The 21,789-nt window shown below is 36.0% G+C and overlaps 1 protein-coding gene across 2 annotated transcripts in view; it reads right to left on the minus strand.

Moving 5' to 3' along the window:
- The window catches only part of ANGPT1 (angiopoietin 1), a 257,990-nt gene that overhangs the window by 23,924 nt on the left and 212,277 nt on the right, over positions 1 to 21,789 (minus strand). For both annotated transcript variants that reach the window (XM_061171274.1, XM_061171273.1), the window contains exon 7: positions 13,808 to 13,974. In XM_061171274.1, the coding sequence (XP_061027257.1) occupies positions 13,808 to 13,974 (167 nt within the window). The remainder of the gene's footprint in view (positions 1 to 13,807; positions 13,975 to 21,789) is intronic.

Consider the following 21,789-nt stretch of genomic DNA (forward strand, 5'->3'; position numbering starts at 1 on the left):
TGTATGTAGGCAATAAGCTGGAGAAATTCAAGATGAAAAAGACCAATTTTCTCAAATCCATAGGCCCCGTTCCCTTTGAAAGTTTTCCTCATTTTCATATGGAGCAAGCAGAATACTATGCACAAAGAACAAGAAACCAGAGTCCCTTTGCTGACTGACTACCTAATTTAAGGTCTACATTATTTTGAACCCAGATGCCTAAATAACAATCCTTTAATTCAAATGTTTATTCTTTAATAAAGTAAAATTCCAGTCTTTTGAGAATCCTAAGTTTTTCTTGCCATATAATAGGGTGCTTTATTGGCTGAATCCAGCACGTGTATTTTTTTTTAATATCTTTATTGGAGTATAATTGCTTTACAATGTTGTGTTAGTTCCTGTTGTACAACAAAGTGAATCAGCTATAAGGATACATATATCCCCATATCCCCTCCCTCTTGAGCCTCCCTCCCATTCTCCCTATCCCACCCCTCTTGGTGGTCACAAAGCATCGAGCCGATCTCCCTGTGCTATGCAGCAGCTTCCCACTAGCCATCCATTTTACATTTGGTATATATGTCAATGTTACTCTCTCACTTCATCCCAGCTTCCCCTTCCCCCACTGTGTCCTCAAGTCTGTTCTCTACGTCTGCGTCTTTATTCCTGCCCTGCCACTAGGTTCATCAGTACTGCTTTTTTTAGAGTCCATATATGCAGTACGTGTATTTTTTTTTCCCTTTCTTTACTCATAATTGGTACTTGGAAAAATCCCTTAAAAGATCACCCATTCCAACCTATCCTTTAATTCGCATCTTTACTTCCTGAAAGCTTCCTTTATGACACTGTCTTCCTTAATTGGCATCATTTGTTCTCAAATGGAATTGAATCATTGGGGATTCACCAGAATTTGTGTAGTGTATTAATCTAACCATTATTTAAGAAGGAGTACCTTATTTGCTTCTTAAGCTTCGGAAGCCCTGATGTAGATATGTAATTTGATAGATATCTTGGAACATGTTTAGTGGAAGATGTGCAAGTGTGACAAATGCCTGAGATAGCAAGGGTCATGGGAATCTGTGTTGTGATTAAGAAAGATACATTTTCAGAGTTATAGAAAACCTCAGCCCCAAATAATGAGAAACTTCAGAGAACCCAGTTTCACTTATTCCCTGATTCTATTATGATTGTTTTATATAGTATTAGCTTTCATTATACATGTTTAAATTTTACACAAATTTTTCATCTAAGTTTTGGCAACATATATTTTAATGTCCCTTCCTTGACTTACAAATATTAATATAATGTAGAACCTTGATGAAAATGAGTTTATCAACCACCCAGGTATTCTCAAACTCTTGACACACGATACATTGTTAACAGCGACTCATTTCAAAACCCCAGTAAAATACAGTTCTCAGTTTTTCTCAGTGACATCATGATTGTATTTGTTCAAAATTCACGATAAGTTCTTCCTCCATAAAAACAAAATAGTGAACTCACACTCTGTTGTCTCTGAGTGCTTTTGCACAGTGCTGAAAGAGTACACTCTACTCTGTACATTAAAAAAAAAAAAAAAAAACGATTTTCATGAAAGCTGTCACAATGAAACCATACTTCTCAAAGTTCAGAAATACACACCGTAGTGATTCTCTGTTTTCAGTTCTAAATAAAAATAACGTTCTTCTAGTATTCCTCCCTTTTCTAAGGATACATTAAAAAAATGAGTGCCAAATGAATTACATGGCACTAAGACCCCTGTAAAGAACACACAGTCCCTTAAACTTATTTCAATTCCCTTGGCGTCATGTGTGGCTGATAGCATCAGTTCCGAGTGAGTGGCTCACTGACCAGACCGCTTCTGGTGCCTAAAGGACCAGGCTGACAGCCATCTCAGAGAGTTTATGGGTTTGCTTTTTTACTAAAAATTAAGTCAGGACCTTGTAAAACTTATGATTGAAACTGGTAATTTTTTTTTTTTTTTTAGTGTAAACAAGTTCAAGGGAGGTAGATTTGTTCTCATTTTTATTTCTGTTTAAAAAGCAGCAAGAAACTTTCTTTCCAGTATCCCCTAGGGGAAGATAGAGGAAGAGGAAAGGGTGAGTAGAATGCTGAAAACCATTGAGAGACACTGTCTGAGGTTTTTTGCAAAGAGGAAATACTTTCTCTTGGTGTACTTGGACAATGTGTTGCTATAAGTTCTGCAAATAAGGCTCCAGCATGTATAAACAGATTCTTCTGTTGACCAAAATCGTCAGTGTACTTATTTCTCTCCACAATTAATGTAAGATACAGTCCAAACTCCTTATCATGTAATATGGCCTTCGTTTTCTGTAGCACAGCGAACCTCTACATACAACATACTTGCTTTTGTCTAACTAAGGCAGGCTCTCTCCCACTTCTGGGTCTTTGTCCACATTGCTCCTTCCGGCTGGAATCTCAAGACTTCCCTCCGACCACCATCCTCCATATATGCCTCATGAGAACTTACTCCTACTTCACAAATAACCAAGAATTTCCTCCACAAAGCCTTTCCTGGTCCCCTTCAGTCTCCTCCAATGTACCCCAATCCATCCTCAACCCCAGCCAAATTCACCGCTTTTCTTTAGTGCCCAACTATAGCCTAATTCCAAGAGTTCTCATTGTGGAGCTGAATCATACATAAATGTGAGCAAAATTTTGTGCTTGTTCATTTATTCTGGGGAGAAGATGTGTAGCTCCAGCAATTTTTGAAAAGGTCTATGATTCCTTGATCAAAAACCAAAACAGTACAAAACAAAAAACCAAACAGGCATGTTAAAACATACTGCAGCTGAAACTTTTATTTTAAGCCAACTATCCCTCCCATGTTTTCTTCCTTCTCTTCAACTATTAGCTCCACAAGACCAGCAAGGATGATGTGTCCTTTTAGTGTCATTAAAGTGTTATTTCTGCATCAGCATCACCTGGGTGTACTTGGTAGGCTTGAGATACCTAGGTTCTATCCCAGGATCAGAATCTCTGGATGTGAGATTCAAAAATCTACACTTTAGACAAACATCTTAGTTGACTTTATGCACACTCAAGTTTGGAAATAATTGAGTAGTACCAGGCAAATAATAGCAACATGATAAAAATTTGGTGGCTGGCTGGCTGGATAAATGAATGAATGCAGACTCTGATTTCAAAAGAATTGTAGCAACTTTTAAGAGAGTAATTTTAGTGAAGTTATGTAAATTAAAGCAAAACCATATCCAGTTAAGAGAGAAATAAAATAATTATGAATATTGGACAACTACATATTTAATAATTATTATTTATTAACAAGCCAAGGAAATACTGACTTAATGTCTTTAATTATCAGCATATGTTCTAGGTTAGGTGATGTTAAAGAAGCATACAATATTCAGATGTAATTATTCTGCTAAGAAAGAATACCAGGTGTACTTTAAAAATCAGATTATAAATAGGTACAAACTATTCATTTGATCTTTAACACATCTGTTATTTTTAAAGCATAGTTCATTAAAATAATTATTTTATAACAATGTTGTGACCTCCAGTTGTTTATATAATGACTTCTGATCTTCAGATCTGGAAAATTCTCTCTAGAATTGATCATAAGCACATGTGAGGGAAAAGAAGTGTTTTTCATTTGCAGCCTAAAAATGAATAAGACTAAAATTATTCTTTATCCAGGTGTCTAGTTGAGCTTCTAATTGAGGCAGGTAATAAAATAGCACTTCTGATTCTTTCAATAGAGAATGAGCAGACCAGCATAAGCACTGGCATTTGTAATGTTAGTACCAAAAGAGACATATCAAAGCACTTTGCAAATATTTGGCATGGAGTAAATGCTCAATTAATATTAGTTAAAGTTGATTGTTATGATGATACTATCAGCACAGAATTTATAGTTGAGCATTTAATGTTGATATTTGTTGATACTTGTCATAATTATTTTAAATGGTTTTATAACTGCTTCTGGTTGAAATGAGTAAAGGCTCTCGAAAAGAAAGAAATCATCTAGACAGAAAAAGCACTGTATTAGTTACAGGGTAGTCAATATTTTATATTGTCATTTTCATCATTTAAAAATTTTTTACTCAAAAAATATAATTAACTAAATTTCATAGTTTCGATAAGCTCTCAGTTATTTACCTGTGAGTTCTAAAAAAAATCAAAGTTTACTGTCACCAAGTGGCAGCTATCAAAATTGTAGGCAGAGTACCTAGTCCTTGTAACCCACAAACTACTTACTGGTGACAGCAACACAGCATCCTTTTCCATGATTAATTGGCCTAGGGAATAAGGTATGCTGTGTGTTTATTTTATTTCATTTGCTTGGCATGATGCAATACAGAAATTCTTGCCTAACTTTTACAGGTAAAAAATAAATAAATAAACAGAAGAGCCTGCAGTTGAGTAGATCAGGGAAATGAATCTCATCCAAGCAACAATCCAAGAAACTAAAGGACATAGCACTTTATTAAAAATCTTACATGGAAACTGTCATATGCTTCCATTCTATACCATAAACCTCTGAGGGCAGGAATTTGACTTGATCTCTGAATTTCTACCATCTATATCAATAATTGCCATATAGTAATCAGTTGTGTTTGTTGAATGCACAAAAGATATCTTTGTTGATGTGTCTTTCATATATTTATTAGAAAGTGCTTCCTTTCCAGACATATGCCAAGCATTGTGGAGAGGTCCGTGCCCTCCTAGACGTGGCAGTTTAATAAGAAAGAATAGCCCATTACAACCCCGTGTGATAAGGACTTTGATAAAGGTAGGCACAGAGCACAGGGAGAGCACATAGAAGGGGCTCCTTACCCAATCTAAAAAGCAGAGCTCTACAGTCTGAGCTAAGACTTAAAGGATAAAGAAAATCAAGTCAGGAAAGAGGTTAAGCTCTTAAAGGATAAGGGTTGAGTTTTGTGGATTTGTCTCACTCACATGTCTTGCACATTGTTGCTGCTCATATTTATTGAACAGAGTAATAAAAACATTGAGTGAAAAAAAATTGATTGGGATGTGAGAAAAGACTATGCAGATGGCCTGCCCTTGGAGGCTAAGTCCTAAGTCTTTCACATATTACTAGTTGTCTGGCTCTCCTCGTTGCTCTTAGCATCATACTTCATCATTATCCCTTTACACTCTATGCTTAAACAAAACCTTACTACTTGCAGTTTGCCTAACAAGACATGCTGGGTCTCACTTACAAGCTTTCATATATGCTATTCACTCTTCTATCTCCAACTTGAACTATTTCTTCAGCTAATTCCAATTTGCCATTTTTATGTCAACTTAGGTTACCCCTTGGAGGCCTTCCCAAGCCCCTAAAATTGGTTAGGTTCCCCCTATTCATGCCACACTTGTCTTTATCCCCAAACTCACTATGTTCATGGCATTGTAATTGCCTGTTTGTCTGTCTACTGTCTATCCTTTCCCCTAGCCCCAACACACACGAGTATAGACATGTGTGAACACACACGTACATGACTGTACTGAATTATCTCTGGATATTTTACCCTAGGATAGCACATAATAGAAAACAACAAATATTTTCTTCATTGAAGATAGAGCCTTCATCTTTTCAGTGGTGGCCAACATTTAGGAGGACCCCCAGCAGTGAGATCACAGGACATCTCCCTAGATTATTTCTTGGAGGCAGCATTAGCTGATTCTAGCGATTTCTGCCAATTTATAAGTTTCTAGGACAGCAGCTGTCTGAGTCCCAGAATTACTCATTCTGGAGCTGGAATCCTGGGAATCCTTAGACCTAGCAGCACCAAGGCATTTGTTTTTGTTGTCTTAGAAAAATTTAAGACTCTAGAGACTGACATTAATCTGCATTAAAGTCAAGAGATTTCCTGATCTTTATAAGGCCTGAAGAAGGTACAGAGTGACTTTATAAGACCATGCCTTCTTCCTCTTGAATATTTCATCTCAGTCAAGGAGTATAAAATACAAATTTTGTTGAATAAAACAATTCCTTCTCTGTTTTAGGAAGTATAACCACAACAAAAATCGTAGTCTAAATAAAAGTAATACACCTCCCAAGTTGGAGAAATTATTTGAAAATACAAATAAAACTACTTAAAGCCTTAGGTTTGATATCTAGGCTAAAAATTCAAGAGGGTAGAAACTGCCAGGAGATTCCCTATATATTTTTTTTCCTACCTTGATCAATCCAAAACTGCTGTAAGAAATAAATTTCCTCTTAGTATTTCAACACATCTGCTACTGGTTCCAGCCAGGACAATGCAGCCCAGAGGATCAGAGAAATGAAAAACATTTCACTAAAAGTGAAACAAGTTTTGCAATACCTACAAAAATGCAGGGCTTAAATTTACGTGGGAGGCTCAAGAGAATTCTTTTCAATCCACACTGATTTGTTTTGTCCTTGAAATATACACATGGCATGGGAATACTTTAATGATTGAAAAAAAGGATTTTGGAATTAAAAAGACTTCATCCTTACCTCCTCATTTTACTTCTGAGGACCTGAAACTTGGAAAAGTGAAGTAACTTGTCCAAGGTCATTCGGAAAAGTAACTACAGATCCAAGTCTAGAGTTCATGTCTCTTGATTCCCAATACAATATTTTACCCATTACATAAAACTGCTTCCCAATAAAGACCTTGGCCAAAAATAAACTTTGTGCAAAAAGATGTTTAATGGCCAAATTATTTTCAAGTTTTTTTTTTTTTTGTAATTTTGTTTAAACATCTTTTTCATCTCTTCATGTGGACTCTCTTCCAGAACAAGGCTTTAGCATAGCCATAGTTCTACCCTGAAAGTATCATTCATCCCTAACAAATAATAAGGAGATAATAAAACGAGAAGAAAATCACCAAACTGTGCATTATAAATATTATGGTAAGATTATAATTATAATCTAAAATGTGCATTAAATAGTGAAACATTATCATTCAGACTTCGCGAATACAAATTTTCTATTGGTTTAAAGAAGGGCTATCTTTAAGCTTGTCATTATATTATCTGTGATAGAGGATTTATTAATCGAGTTAATATAAAAAGACAAAGAAATTAACTTTAGGGAACGAACTGTAACCAAGAATGGAAAAAATTAACATGTAAAGTCACTTGATAAAATCACATGCAAAATTTATCTCCAATTGGTAAATCGTTACTTTTTCAGATATGATAATATAATACAATGTACTCTACAAATGTCTGAGGCACTAGCAAGGGGGAGGCCAAAGGGATATTGTAGTAAGTCCCCACAACCACTTCAATCAACATAGATCAGCTTTATGTGTTTTATAACTTATGACATTTTGTAAGAATCTTCTTTGAGACTACATATTCCATTGTAAAAAACCCCACAAAACTTTAAGTGATTAAACTTAACCCAACCAATAATGGGACAAAATGACCTTTTGCGCCTTCACATGTGATAAAATGGGAAGTAAACAGTATCGTTTATTTAGCATTCTTGTCAGAAAGATTTAATTTGAATCTCATTAGGAAGAAATAATCAGATAAATTAATAAAGAGACATTTCTGAGGAAAACTGATCTGCATTAAAAAAAAATACTAATGGCGAGTGTGTGGTAGGTAACTGCTCTAGGTAAAAGGTGACTAAAGAGATCGCAGATGCAATGAGTGAGCCTGAGCTGGGTCCTGAATCCAAATAAGTAAATAGATAAGTACCAATCAGTAAAAGACATTTTTGGGACAGTGGTTGGGGGGTTGGATTTCAATATAGAAACATACTAAATTTTTATTGAATAAATAATAAACTTCCTGGGTGTGATAAAAATTGAATAAAATAATAAAACATATCTTTCATAGTCATATGGCACTTAAGTTTGTCCACTACAAAGTATGTTTGCATATTCTTTCTGATTGGATCCACATAACAAAATGGTGAGAACTACAGGACAGTGGACATTATTCCCACTTAAAGATGAGAAAATTGAGGTATAAAAGTATTAGGTGATTTGCCCAAGGTATTGCTAGATTGTGCTACTGTCAAGTTGGTTAATCTGAGAACTGTGCTTCTGACTCTCCTTCTTTGTACAGTTCCAAGTTAGAGCTGGCCCCAAGAGGACTCTGTATGAGATTTGGAAGGTGGAAGTAAAACAGTGGTCCAACTCAGATTATCATTAGATATGGTGATGTTCAGGGTCAGAGGTGCCCAGCAGTTCTCAGCTTGTGCTCTCTTCCACTCTGCATCCAGCTTGCCTCCCCCATGCTGGCAATCTGTCCAGACTCAACACCAGATGCCTGATTGCACAACCCTAGGTAACGTAGCTACGGCTTTTCTTAGATCTCCCCTGCTGTGAGATCTAAGCTGGTAGCTGGATTTGGTAGCTGGACGTGCCTGGTTTCTCGAATTTTCCTGCTGGCTCCAGCCTGTCCACTACCACACTGGGGTTCATGTATATGTGTTAGTGACCCTTCCTCTGATTATCCACCTTCATCTTCCAGACCTTCACTTTCCCAGCTCATCTCACATTTGTGTAAGGTGGAATTTGTATAATAAATCCCTTATTTTCATAATACTCATCATGGCTTTGTTTCCGTAACTGAACATTGACTGATACAACCAAATTGGCTTTATGGATAGTGAAGCCAGACTTCACTATTTAATAGCTTCCACATCTTCTGATTCCTATTCCAGAGCTCTTTCCAGTATATCACAGCATCTCCCTAAACCCACAATTAAACATTTATTTCTTTTAAGCATTGGATGTGGTGGCAGTTACGTATTTGTTTTTTAACTCTAAGTATTAGGACCAGCAAAGACCAGCAAAGTTTTTATGAGAAGAAAAGGGTCACTGTAAGCCCTAAACTGATGGAAAATCTTACTGAAGTATTTTTAGGGAGATCAAAATTTAATCATTTATCAAAGAATTGAAGGGGAAAAAAATAAAAAAAGAAATGTATACATAAAAGTAATTTTATCCTAGTGAATAAGTTTTGAGCTGCAAGGCGCTTTATAAATACTTTAATTTATAGGACGGAAAATTAAGAGATGAGATAATGTGTCCGCAGACATTCAGATTATTAAAGACAGAAGTGGGGTTAGAAGAAACATACTTATCTCTTAGAATATGTGCTTTGAGTGTATTTAATTCCAGCAATTAACTGATGGATTTCCTTTTACTGAGGGATGGCCAAAAGGTGGGCAGTTAGAGATCAAAGCTCAAATTGTGACTTCTACTCATATTAGTACTTGTGACCTTATGCGAAATACCACATCTCAATTTTCTTATGTAAAACAAGGTGTCTGGTGCATAGCATGTATTCAACAAATATTAACTATTAACTATTAGCAATAATTTGGCTGGCTTAGGTATATATCTTGAATTTTGATAAAAGTGGTTTCCATAGTCTAAAAACTTAGAAATTAGTGGGAAAGATCATACACACAGTTATTTAATAAATACTTGTTAATGACATAATAGAATGTGGATACTGGATAGTTATTCACAGACTGTTATGCATCTATGGGACCACAAAGCATCCAAATTGACCTGAGAATGAGGGTGATGCATTTCTCTGGGAAATCAGTGTAGGGATATTTATAGGTGAGTGGTCTTAGGATCGATTCCTGTGGCAGAGTGAAGAAAGCAGTACTGAGCAGAGGGAGAAGCTGCATGGGCTCACATGCAATCACAGCGAACATCTCAGCTAATCTCGAGTGAAATTCTGGACCTTGGATAGCCCTTCAGAATTGTCCTGAATTAGGGCAAGTGGTCCTTAATAGACTCCTATACTGAACAGTCATTGGATGCAATCTGTCTGTAGGAAGGAGCAGTGACCTTGAATGAGATGACTTTCTTCAGTCATAGGCATACCCAGGCAGGGGACCTTGGCTACAAGCTGTTAGCCAGCCATGTTCCCAGGAAGTGGGAGAAGGAGTGCTTCAGGTCTGAAGGGAGGATATAGAGGAGCACATCGGAGCATATACCATAGTAGGTATCAGGGAAGACTTCCTGAAATAAAGGAAAATCTTAAAGATTTAGAAGATGTATCCAAAGTTGGGTTTATATGTATAGGGTAAGGATACAGCATAAACAAAGGCGTGGGTGGTTAAGGGAAATTGCAAGTAGTTTCTGGATCATAATCACAGTAAGGGGGTATCTGATTGGGTGAGGTTGGGGGAACAATATGATAGTAATAGCTGAATAAGTAGGTAGGACCAGGTCAGGAAGAGTTTTAGGTGGCAGACTTTAAGCTGTAGATATTTGAACACTGTTGAAATATGTGAAGGATGGCAGAGCCCAAGTCAGATTGTGTTTCAGAAAAAACATCTCAATAATAGCGTGGAAGATATATTTGAGAGCATCAGGACTGGAGGCAGGAAGGCTTTATAACCGTCTGGGTGTTAGATGACGAGGATCTGGATAATACTGCCTCTCTAGAGGAAGTACTTAGTAATTTCATGTTGATTGTGCGTTATTGCACATGATGTGTTTATCATAACACTCTCACATTATTGTTTTTTTCTTATTTATATTCTCTTGGGTTCTACAGATTTTATTTTATATCTGAGAAAATCATTTGGACTTTCCTTGGAGGATAAAAGGAAAATATGTGTATTACATGTACATTTGTAAGCTCATCAATCTATTCACATTTACTTTTAATCAATATGTGTCTAGAGCATGAGAAAGATCTATTTAAAAAATTTTTTGGTTTATACATTATGGCCACAACTATTACAAGAGTTTTCAAAATATAATTTCTATTAAGATAAAATATTTTAAAAAAGAAAACTCAAAAATTTCTGAATTTAATTTGAAAGAGGAAAAATATAGAAAATGTAAAAATAGAAGGAAAAAACCCACCATGAATTCCATAGTTTTGATTTTAGTTGGAATTTAGTTGAATTTGAGAAGGTCAATTGACCAAAGCCTCATCAAAGTTTCTTCATCTTTAAAATGTGTCTAATAATACTTAGCTCAAAATTCATTGTAAGGATTAAATGATTATAATATTAAAAATCATTTCATAGATTATAAAATACTATACAAGTGTTAGCATTAATTCCTTTAATAATTTATCACAACGAGGCATCCTAATTCAGAGGGAAGAGAAATGAGAACAAGCACAGAAAAGCAAAGCTAGATATCTGGAGTCCTGACTTGAGGCCACCTGTGGTGCTACTGGGCCTGGAGAATCAGTGCTGGGTATGAGTGAAGATAGAGATGGAGAGGGAAGTCACAAGGGTGTAGCTTCCCTTTTCAAGCTTCTGTTTGATTTTCTTTGAAAGAGTGAATAATGCCAGTTTATAGTGTGCTTATTTTAATTAAGCTTTCACCAGAACAGGCATTATGTTTTAATGAGTTTTAATTTCTCATTTGATGCCAATGTGAATCTTAATATTTAACTGCATGAGAAGGTGATGATTACAGATCTATTTTCTGCTGGGTCTTGGCAGGAAAGAGGGCCAGAGCCACCAGCTTTATTACAGTAGCATTACAGAGTGGAAACCACACCTAACTAGGAAGGAGCCAAACATCCCATATTTAAGTCTTTTTCCCTCCTTGGACAAAAATATTACATATTTCTGAACCTCAGCCTTCTTTTCTTTAAAACCAGAGGTTTGGAATTAAATGATTAAGTTCCTTCTGGATCTATAATTCTGATTCTCAAGGTTCACAATTCTCTCAAGAGAGAAAAATGGAGATCTCAGAGCGTACACCTCACTTTAGCTTTTTAATCACAGATCTGCATTATTTGGGTGAAGGTCAGAATTACAAAGATGCTCAAGGACCAGGAAATGCTCAGTGAGGGCAGTGGGCATCTTAAGAGGAGATAAGTGTGCCTTCCTCATGCAGATGCCAGAATGACATTCATACCATGTACCCTGAAGCCTACTTCAGATGCCTCTGACCCTCCTAAACCTACCCACTCTTTGCACCCTTAATACCACCCCAGCCTCATAAGCGCGCACACACACACACACACACAAGAACTGAGAGACATTTTGGAAAAGAACCAAAGCAAATTCTTCAGGAGCCTAGAAAAAAGACTAGACTAATTATTTGCTAGTCCTATTGTCAGGCTGTCTGACATTAGCCAAGTTTCATATAGTTTCAAGTTTCAGCTCAAAACATTTACATAAGAGTACCCCTGATGTTTTACAGTGGTTTTTCTTGTTATAAAACTCTCAAAATATTGACCTCCTTGGAAACATTTCTTCTTACAGTCCATTGCATTTTATAAATGTCTCTTCTTTGGTTTCTTGAGTTGCCATATGCACACCCTCTCTCCCCACCATGAGACTATCAACTCTTTAGATCTATTTCTCATCTTCTGTTGTGGTGACATCATCACTGTTTGTTAAGAAAATGATTATTATGTCTCCAAGGATCCAATCCCACACATAATCCATTAAAATAAAATGAGATGTGTTCATAAAAGAATTGTAGATTTAAACTCCTAAAGGATGGCGTGTTTCAAAAAGACAAATAGCAGCAGAAACAGCTGAACTATGAGGAGACGGCCACACAGGTTGGAAAAAAAGCATAAGGCCTTGGTCGCTGTCATTGCATTTGTTTGAAGCAGTGTGCCAACGCTTTAATGCACACAATCGTGTTTCCAAGACCAATGTAGAGTAGCCACGATATCGAGAGTTTAAAATCATTGCAACCCTAATTTACTGTTTATCTAATTTACAAAACTGAGTCACACACCATTATTAAGGACCTGCTATGTGCCAAGTATTGCATTTATGGGTACTGATATAAAAGTAACTGAAATATACTTCCTGTTCTCAAGGAAGGCCAACCAGTTATTTAGTGACCTAGTTTGTAACAAAGCTAAACTGTGAGGTCTGGGAGACTAGTGACCTCATCACTGACTGCAAGTTTGCCAGTGCCTAGTAGAGTTCCGGGAACATAGAAGTAATACAATAAGTGTTTGTGAAATGAATTTACCACCCTGCATTACTTGATTAACCATTTTTTTCTAGTGTACAAGCTGCTCATTGAAAAAAAATCAGAGATGTTAACAATTAAGTATATAGTCTATTTTTAATCCGCAATGATGTGTTGTGTATGTTGATGCCATTACTTGGATTTATTTTTGTCTCTCACATTACTGACCAAAAAATTCTAAATTATGCCTCACCTTATTTTTTAGTAAATCATTCAAACATAAAATTTTACTCCTCTTTTGTCACCTTCAAGATAATGTAAAAAATAATTTAAGAAAAGTAAATAAGGGAAGTACAAGTAAAAAAAATCTTTTGATAGAACAAAGAATTTATTTCAAGCCCCTGAGTTTGAGTCAATTCTCTGTCATTAGTTTTGTATGTATAAATTCACTGCACCTCCATAACAATAACAGCAACAATAAAAATAACAACAATAATATCATGTTTGAATTAATTCCCTATCCTCTAGAATTTGAGCCAACATCAAAATAATCAGTCTGGGAATAAATACACTACCATGTGTAAAACAGCTAGCACAGGGAGCTCACCTCAGTGCTCTGTGACGACCTAGATGGGTGGGATGGGGGGTGGGTGGGAGGCAGGTCCAAGGGGGAGGGGATATAGGTACACATATAGCTGATTCCCCTCATTGTACAGCAGAAACTAATAAGACATTGTAAAGCAATTTTACTCCAATTAAAAAAAAATTCTAAAAAAAAAAAAAAACAATCAGTCTGTGAAAACTGAAATTTAAAGCTTTGAAGAAGTTTTTACAGGGTTTTTTGCATCCCTTTGTCATAGGTCTAGACAGCCTGATTTTCATTTTGAAGGATAACTTTGATCATTTCTTTTTTTCACACTTTTCCATTAAAACTCTTAAATGACTAGGCCTGAGGCAGTTGAACACCACACCCAAGAAGGACCTACCTGTAATTTTGCTTTTCATTTCCTATGTGGAATCTGTCGTATTGTGAATAGGCTAGGTTTCCTTCCCAGTCCATTAACTCGATTCTTAGTGTGTACTGCCTCTGACTGGTTATGGCAAAAATAAACTCATTCCCCAACCAATATTCACCAGAGGGATTTCCAAAACCCTGTGAAAGAAGACAGAGATGCGGTTGTTAATTCAGAGAGAAGCTCTTTCCATGTTTAGTATTAAGCTGTGTTCTAAACAATAAAAAACATTCTTTAAAAGTAAAGATGGTTCGGGCTTCCCTGGTGGCGCAGTGGTTGAGAGTCTGCCTGCTAATGCAGGGGACACGGGTTCGAGCCCTGGTCTGGGAAGATCCCACATGCCGCGGAGCAACTAGGCCCGTGAGCCACAACTACTGAGCCTGCGCGTCTGGAGTGCTCCGCAACGAGAGGCCGCGATAGTGAGAGGCCCGCGATGAAGAGTGGCCCCCGCTTGCCACAACTAGAGAGGGCCCTCGCACAGAAACGAAGACCCAACACAGCCATAAATAAATAAATAAATAAAAATTAAAAAAAAAAAAAAGTAAAGATGGTTCTTTCATATTTTTATACACTTTCTTCGATTACTCACTCAGTATTTTTCTATGTTTCCCTCCATCGAGGCTCATGTCTAATTCTTATTACAGTAAATTCTGATATACAAATCTGTGTAGATGAGATGTTTTTGAATTAAATGAATCTGGTTAATACGTGTAACCAGTAAATGCTTCTCAATCACAGCTTGCTTTTGAAAACGTTTCTAAAATACTAGTTAACGGAATATTTTCAACATAGTTTAAATATTTTTCAATGAATATCATCAGCATAGTATCAGACAAGTTATTTAACAATATTACTATTATTTTTGTTATTATTATTCACAAGTCAAATTATGGTTAGATAATAACAGATTACTAGACCCTTAACTTCTCTAGCTTTAACAGTTTCATTTTTAAGTAATAATAAGCAAATCTGTAAATCCAGAACTGTAATCATTTAAATACTTCGCCTCCACAGATTAGGATTTTGAGGCCGAAGGCTCACTTACTTAAGAGCTAGTAAGTGAACCCGGCTGGCTGCCCCGCCCCAGGATCTCAATATGGTTCCAATGTTCTCTTTAGGGCAATCCCAGTCACTGTTACTGTGCTCAAAACAGTTTTCTTTGTGGAGTAAAAGAAAGTACACAAAAGAAAGCTAACTCTTAATGTTGGCTATGTTAGTGATAGGAAAATTTAAAACCCTAGGAAACTACTGGCATCCTAGACTTTGGGTATTCACAATTGCCTCAGAAATTGTTCCTTGGTAAAACTTGAAGTTCAGTGTAATTCTTGATATATCGGTTTGTTTTACTGACCAGACTATGAACTCCTTGACGACAGAAGCTGTGTTGTATTTGTGAATCCTCAAAGACTAGTAGAATGCTGGCATACACTGGGCACTCCATATGTTTTATTGAAGTTCAAAGAAAATGGAAGAAAGGGAGGAAGGAAGAAAGCAAAGGCTATGGCACCCTGCAATTGCATTCAGAGAAGTAACCTTAAAACATAATTCTTGTTGTAGGTAATTTGGTTGTGTCTCAGGGGTGTTTCTTAAAGTGCCCAACTGAATCATAATCACTGGAGCACTAGTTGAAAAAAAATATTCCTGGCTCCAATCTGAATCAAACTATCTGAGAGCCAGTCCATAAATCTGAATCTGAACTAACTCCCCGTTTATCCTGTGCACATTCATGCTTGGAAGACTTGGAGGTGTCCAGTAATCACATAATATACTTTGATGTTGCAGAAAGAAACATATTCTGGTTCATTGAGGTATTCATTAATAAAAGTTTTATTTTATCTGTATTAAGAAGAAGTATGAGGGAAGTACTAAAATAATCACAGCAATCCTTATTTTCTCAACACAGAAGATAGAATTTGGAAAATATTTGTTTCTCTTCATATTTAATGTATATCAACTTTACAGAATTACAACTACAGTAGAAGTGTTCTTAACTGATTTCTCCTTTAACCAACTTAAAATATGAATCACTATTCTCCATTCCTTATTTAAAATATATTGATGCCCAGAGTACACTGAAAGTATTAAATACATTAGTGCACTACTGTCTGCCAATTGAGTGACTTACCAAAGGCCAACTGCATTTGGTCTCAAACTCATTTATGCCAGTTCTGTTATTGTAATGATAAGATTTATAATGTTATGTAAGTAAGTTAAATATTAGTGGGGAAAGAGGAGTTTTTGTTCTGTTTTGTTTTTTATAAAAACTAATTTAAATATTTAGATTTGCTCAATGAAAGCAAATCACTAAAAAACGCTTTTGAGCTATATGTTGTTGCAACAACTCTAAAAGACTGAGGAAAATAATAAAACTTTAGAGGATTTCTAATGTACATTACTTTGTATATGCCTTACTTGCTCTAGTTTAAAAAAAACAGAAGCTAGAAATTTGATGCATTTGATTATGGGAAAGTTTTATGAAAGAGCCACTGACTCAGAATTCCAAGCTTTGAGCCTACATTATAAACACATGGGTAAATGAATGTGTATTTTTTATATTTCAATGAAATGTATTAGCATATAGAGGTACACTTTTAAGGTTATTCCCCAATTTAGCTTAGTTTTTGATTAACTGAACACCCTTTGTCCAAATTGCAGTGGGTATATGCATCCCCAAAGACCATCTACCTGTAGCTCTGAATACAGTTAGATGATGAAGTCCATACTCCGGTGCCTCCTTTCTTCTCTGTTCCTAAGATGCTCAAGTCACACTTTGCAAGAGTTCCACAGTGGCAGGAAATCTTAGAGCAATTTAAGATGTGCTAAGAATTTTACACATTTTTAGGGCAGCTGGTGCTTCATACCAGGGAGAAGAGTAAAGCTTACCTTCTCCAATTAATAAGCAAAGCAGAAAGTTACAGGGGACTGAAAGTCAAAGAATTAGCACATTCTCAGTTGCAGCAGCCACTGGGAAGAAAAAGAAGACTGCTTGGATTCTCTTTGCATTTCTTCTCAGCTCAGACATGTCAAAACTCTCTCTATAGCCACTTGATTCCCTCTTTTGTGTAGCCAGTTAGAAGAGATTCAGTAATTGTACTAACTGTGAATAAGGAGGGTGGGAATGATGAAGTGTTAAGTTTTAGATCAAATATTTCCATGCTGTTGAAAGTGTTGCAAGGATAAAAGCTCTCCAGCTTAGTGAAAAGTACAGTGATCTCCAGCGAGCCTCAGAAAAGGAGGAACATTTGTATCATTCCTCCAAGAGCCTCCATTCCCCTCTTGGCATGCAGGTTTGTATCCCCCTCTAAGCGGAGATTAACAACTCTTCCTAAACAGTTTGCTTTTTCTGACTGAAAATAGAGGAAGAAGCAACTGAAAGCAATGAAATTTGCTTTCATAAACCAAAATTTTATTTCATGCACCTTCCCAAAAAACTTTCTAAATATGCTGTATTGGCTACAAGGAATCAACATGACTGTTAGAGAGATAGTGTAGGGAAGAAACCTTCTAATGGCTGAGTGCAGTGATGCAGAAACAACCATTTCATCATAAAGATGAAAAATTCAAGAAAGAATGGGAAATGGGTTCCTACATTAGTAAACTGTCTGCTGCCTAGTTTATCAGGCCAGCCACGAATCTGACACCTAGGAACAAAGACTTGGCTTTGATTAAACAACTTCTACTCCCTCTCTCTGCTCCAGTTTGAAGGCTTGCTCTGCCACACATTTGCTGTTACTTTTAAGCCTCAGTTTCCTTATATGCAAAACAAGGATTTAAAATGTCATTTCCATATAGAGTGTTGCGAGAAAAAAGTGAGATAACATACCTAAAGCATCTATCTCAGTGCTGATGCATGAGAAGCACTTAACAAAAATCTAGTTGTTTTTATTATAATTAGAGGATATATCACAATATATAGTAATTTTCTGTTTACTCGCCTGTCTCCCAAGAGACTATAAGCTGTATGATGTTAAGCGGTTCTTTTCTACTCTGTACGAGAAAGGGAACAAAAATAATCCAGGTCTTGTCTTAGCCTGAGAATTAATAAGGGGATATGAACCAATTCTTTAAATGGCTTTCAGATGCTAGAAACTAACGTATTCTTATGACAAGTTGAATATTGGTTTATTCAAATGAGTACTGTCATTTTAATCCGAGAAGTTAATTATTAAACAAGAAATTTAAACCAACTGGTTGCAACTGGGGCTAAACTATGACACAAACCATAGTTTGTGTCTAGAGATTATCTTTTTACTCTTGTTTCTGCTTTCTTAATGCTAAAGAGAAGCTGTCTTCTTCAACTCTACTGTGGTCCTATTTTTTTTTAATCCCTTTCTCACTACATTTCAAAAGTTTTAGGATCTACAAAAGAAGCAATTTTTGAGATCTTAAGCCCATGCTAATAAACTGATAGTTTTGGCACTTACTTTCAATTGGCAGTGCATATCAGAAAGAGCTGTGGAGCTTTTTCAAAATATAGATGACTTGGTTCCTGTATGGTGGTTCTGACTCAGTATGTCTGGGGTGGTCTTAGAGATCTGTACTTTTAAAAGGTTCCCCAGGTGAGTCTGCTGTGTACTAAAGGTGGGGAACCATAGGATTATGATGTAGAATAACTATTCCGAGTGCAAATGAGAAAAAATAAATTAACAAGATCAAATTACCTAAGTGGTACAAGGGAAGAGATAGGCATAAAACTTCATCTTCATATTGAAGATACTAGGAGTTAAGTGTTGATTATGTACTATGGGGCTGTCCTTGAAAAAATTCGTATTTATGCCTGAAATACAGAGATTACCAATGCACAAACAAGCAAAAAAAGGTTTACACATTATTGTACACATAACAGCTTACCACAGGTTTATATTTTACTCCAAATAAATAGCTTGCAACATTCATAAGAATAAAAGTAAAATATTATACAAAATTCAGTGCTGACACTGAAAAAGCAGCAAGTCCTTATTGAATAAACAAACAATAGTAATAAAAATAGAATTTCTTCCTTTTTATAAATAAAATCCAAGGATGCTATGCCATATCCTTTCATGAAAACTGTTTAGTTACGTCAATCATAACCGTATGAAAGATTTTGATATCATAATTCAGATAGATTGTTAATCAATTTTAATCCTCCTTTAGCTCTTTAATAAAAGGCAAAAGACCCTGGAATTTAGCTTAAACTAATACTGACTTAAAATTGGCCTTAAAAACCACATTTTGCTAAAAAAAAAAAAAAAAAAAAAGCACACAGGGGAAAGACCAATATTCATTAGTTTTTGCCAAAATCTGCAGAAATGTTCAGTTTTGGTTTGTATTTTTCCAAGTTAATAAAATAATTGTCTCTGATACTTTATTTGTTTTGTCTGATAATGCTCATAGGAAGTGTTGACTTTTTATAGCTGAAACAACTGAAAACAGACACAGTCCATGTATCCTATGGATTTCATCTCTTTTCATAAAATGATTAAAGAAAACAGATAAGAAGTCAGGGTTACTGAGCTGTGGCTTTCCAAAGGTGTTTAATATACAGTTCAATTGTGCATCTCCTCTAACTGCTGAGACAGCCCAAGAAAGATCAGAGGATGATTTATTTCAGCATTTTAAATTTCTTATATATTTTTCTCCTTTTAATGTGAAGATGTTAAAATGCAGTTGAAAATGTGCTCTTAATTTCTTTCCAGAAACAAAGAACTCCCAGAAGGTACTGTGCTCAGCCTGAAATACTTGTGTCAGTAGGAAGCTCTGTTTATATGGGTAATTGTTTTCAATACAAAGACAGGTTGTCTCCAGGGCATTAGTCACTACCTTCTATAAAGTTAGGCCACTGGGGTACTATTTGGAACTCCTAGCTTGATTGGGGTTTATATGCAAAAGTACTGCTGGTAAGTGTTATTGCTGGAGGCCACTAAATGGTATCCTCATGGCTTGAAGGAGTTAATATAGTTCCTTAAGTGCCTCATTAAAAAAGCCCACTCCAGACTTCCCTCTTGGCAAACATCTTTACAAATCCATAAACCAGGTTTTGCTTAATCTCCTCATAAGGAAGTTTAAGTGAAAACAAAGCTTAGGTGAAAGATTTTGTAGGCTTAAAGCCAATGTTAAGAATCAAATAAATTGCAAATCTTCCATGTTGAGAGAGGTTTAAAAATTATAATTATGTATTTGTAATTTCATGCGTTGGTAATTTTAACATATTGTTCTGGAGACCTTATGAAGCAAGAGGCAGCCCATAGATGTCAACCCGAATGAAGGGAAGGAGGGAGGAAAGGCAGAAAAGAAGGAGGGATGAAACTTTATTTCTACACTCAGTGCCTGAGAAAGAAGTGAAGCGTCTTACTGCATATAACAGATCAGTGAAGACTGAGGAGGAAGTGGTACACGCCAAGAAGTTCTTTCTCCCAAAGGATGTGTGCATCCTTGCCCCTAGCAGCAAGTTCTGATTCAGGGAGCAGAAGTGGGTGTGACTGATAAGCATTGGCATAAGGGGTCTATATCCATTCTTTGTGGAGTCGTTATTTTGTCTTTAGGTGAAAGAAAATCTCTGGAGGAAACAACCGAAACACTTTATACCATGTGTTTTGGTGAAAATTAACCAAGTTATAACATATAATAAATTCTTCTAGTTAAAACAAAAAGACGTCATCAGACTCATTTTGCCAAAACGTTTCAGAAGTTTGGAGTTTATCTCATTTCTGACCATGTAGAATTGACACTTGGATGATAAATTGTTCTAGTTTGAATAAATCATGATAGTCTTTCTACTTTAAAAAAGGGGAAAAAAATAAATAAATCAATAAAAAAGGGAGAGGAGTAAACTTCACAAAAGCTGTGAATAAACAATAATTCAGTCCCATTCCAATAATTTAAAAAATTGCTTAAAATATATACATTTGGTAAATGCTTATGAGACATGAATCAATGCCATCCTTCATACGTCAGTCTCTCTTACTTAACGTGCCTAGTTTGCCAAGGCAGCAGATGCTTACAGCTAGTAAGTCACCAGTTTGGAAAGTCACGGTGATGACAACTTTATATCAAATTTTCTTTTACCATTAGTATTAATAATAATGTATTTCAGACTTGCCAGAATCTATATTTATAGTCTAATTCTCAGATAACTTCTTCACGTCTCATTTTAGTAGTGAAAATAATCATGATTTAAGGTGATTTGCAAAATAATATTTTTGCCAGAGTTAAGAAAAAAATTTGCAGTCTTTGATGTTTTAATCTTGGATCATGATAATACTTACTATTTGCTGACAATTCAATGTGCCAAGAGCTTTACTTATAGCTAATTCTCACAATATCCCTGCAAGGCAGATGAGGTACTATTATTAATGTACTCTTTTAACAAGTGAGAAAGTTAAGGTATGGGTTAAGTGATTTGCCAAAAATCACTCCATTTGTAAGTGGCAGGGTAAAGACTAGAACTGTGCATGTGCAAGACAGGAAGCCATGTCTCCAGGGCGACCCCAGAACCAAGAATCTTCAGTCTACAGAACTCAAAGAATAGAAATGTTGCTCCTGGAGCTCTTTACAAAGCAAGAAATCTTTTAATATGAAAACTCTGGGTTCCAGCAGCTTATATAGACTGATTCAAGCCTAGCCAATCAGCTTCTACGTTTGAAATTCCCCTGATCCTTTAAATTTCACCCTGATCCCTGGATTGTGGAGACAGATTTGAAGAGCCTTGCCTCTTGTCTCCTTACTGGTCGACCTCGAAATAAAAGCTCTTTCTTTTCTCAAAAGCCTGTGCCATAGTATTGGCTTCTACAAACCTTAGGCAACGAGCCCTTGCTCGGTAACATCACCTTTATCCTATGTTCTCACAGGTAATTTTGTATAATAGGTTTGATATAAAAATTAGGTAAGAATTTATGTATGAGGCTGACACATATTAAACATTGAAAGGGTTAGATATGATGATGGTGATGATGGTGGTGGTGATGATGTCTGCT

The sequence above is a fragment of the Eubalaena glacialis genome, chromosome 17 (genome assembly GCF_028564815.1).
Source record: "Eubalaena glacialis isolate mEubGla1 chromosome 17, mEubGla1.1.hap2.+ XY, whole genome shotgun sequence".
In the NCBI taxonomy this organism is placed as follows: domain Eukaryota; kingdom Metazoa; phylum Chordata; class Mammalia; order Artiodactyla; family Balaenidae; genus Eubalaena; species Eubalaena glacialis.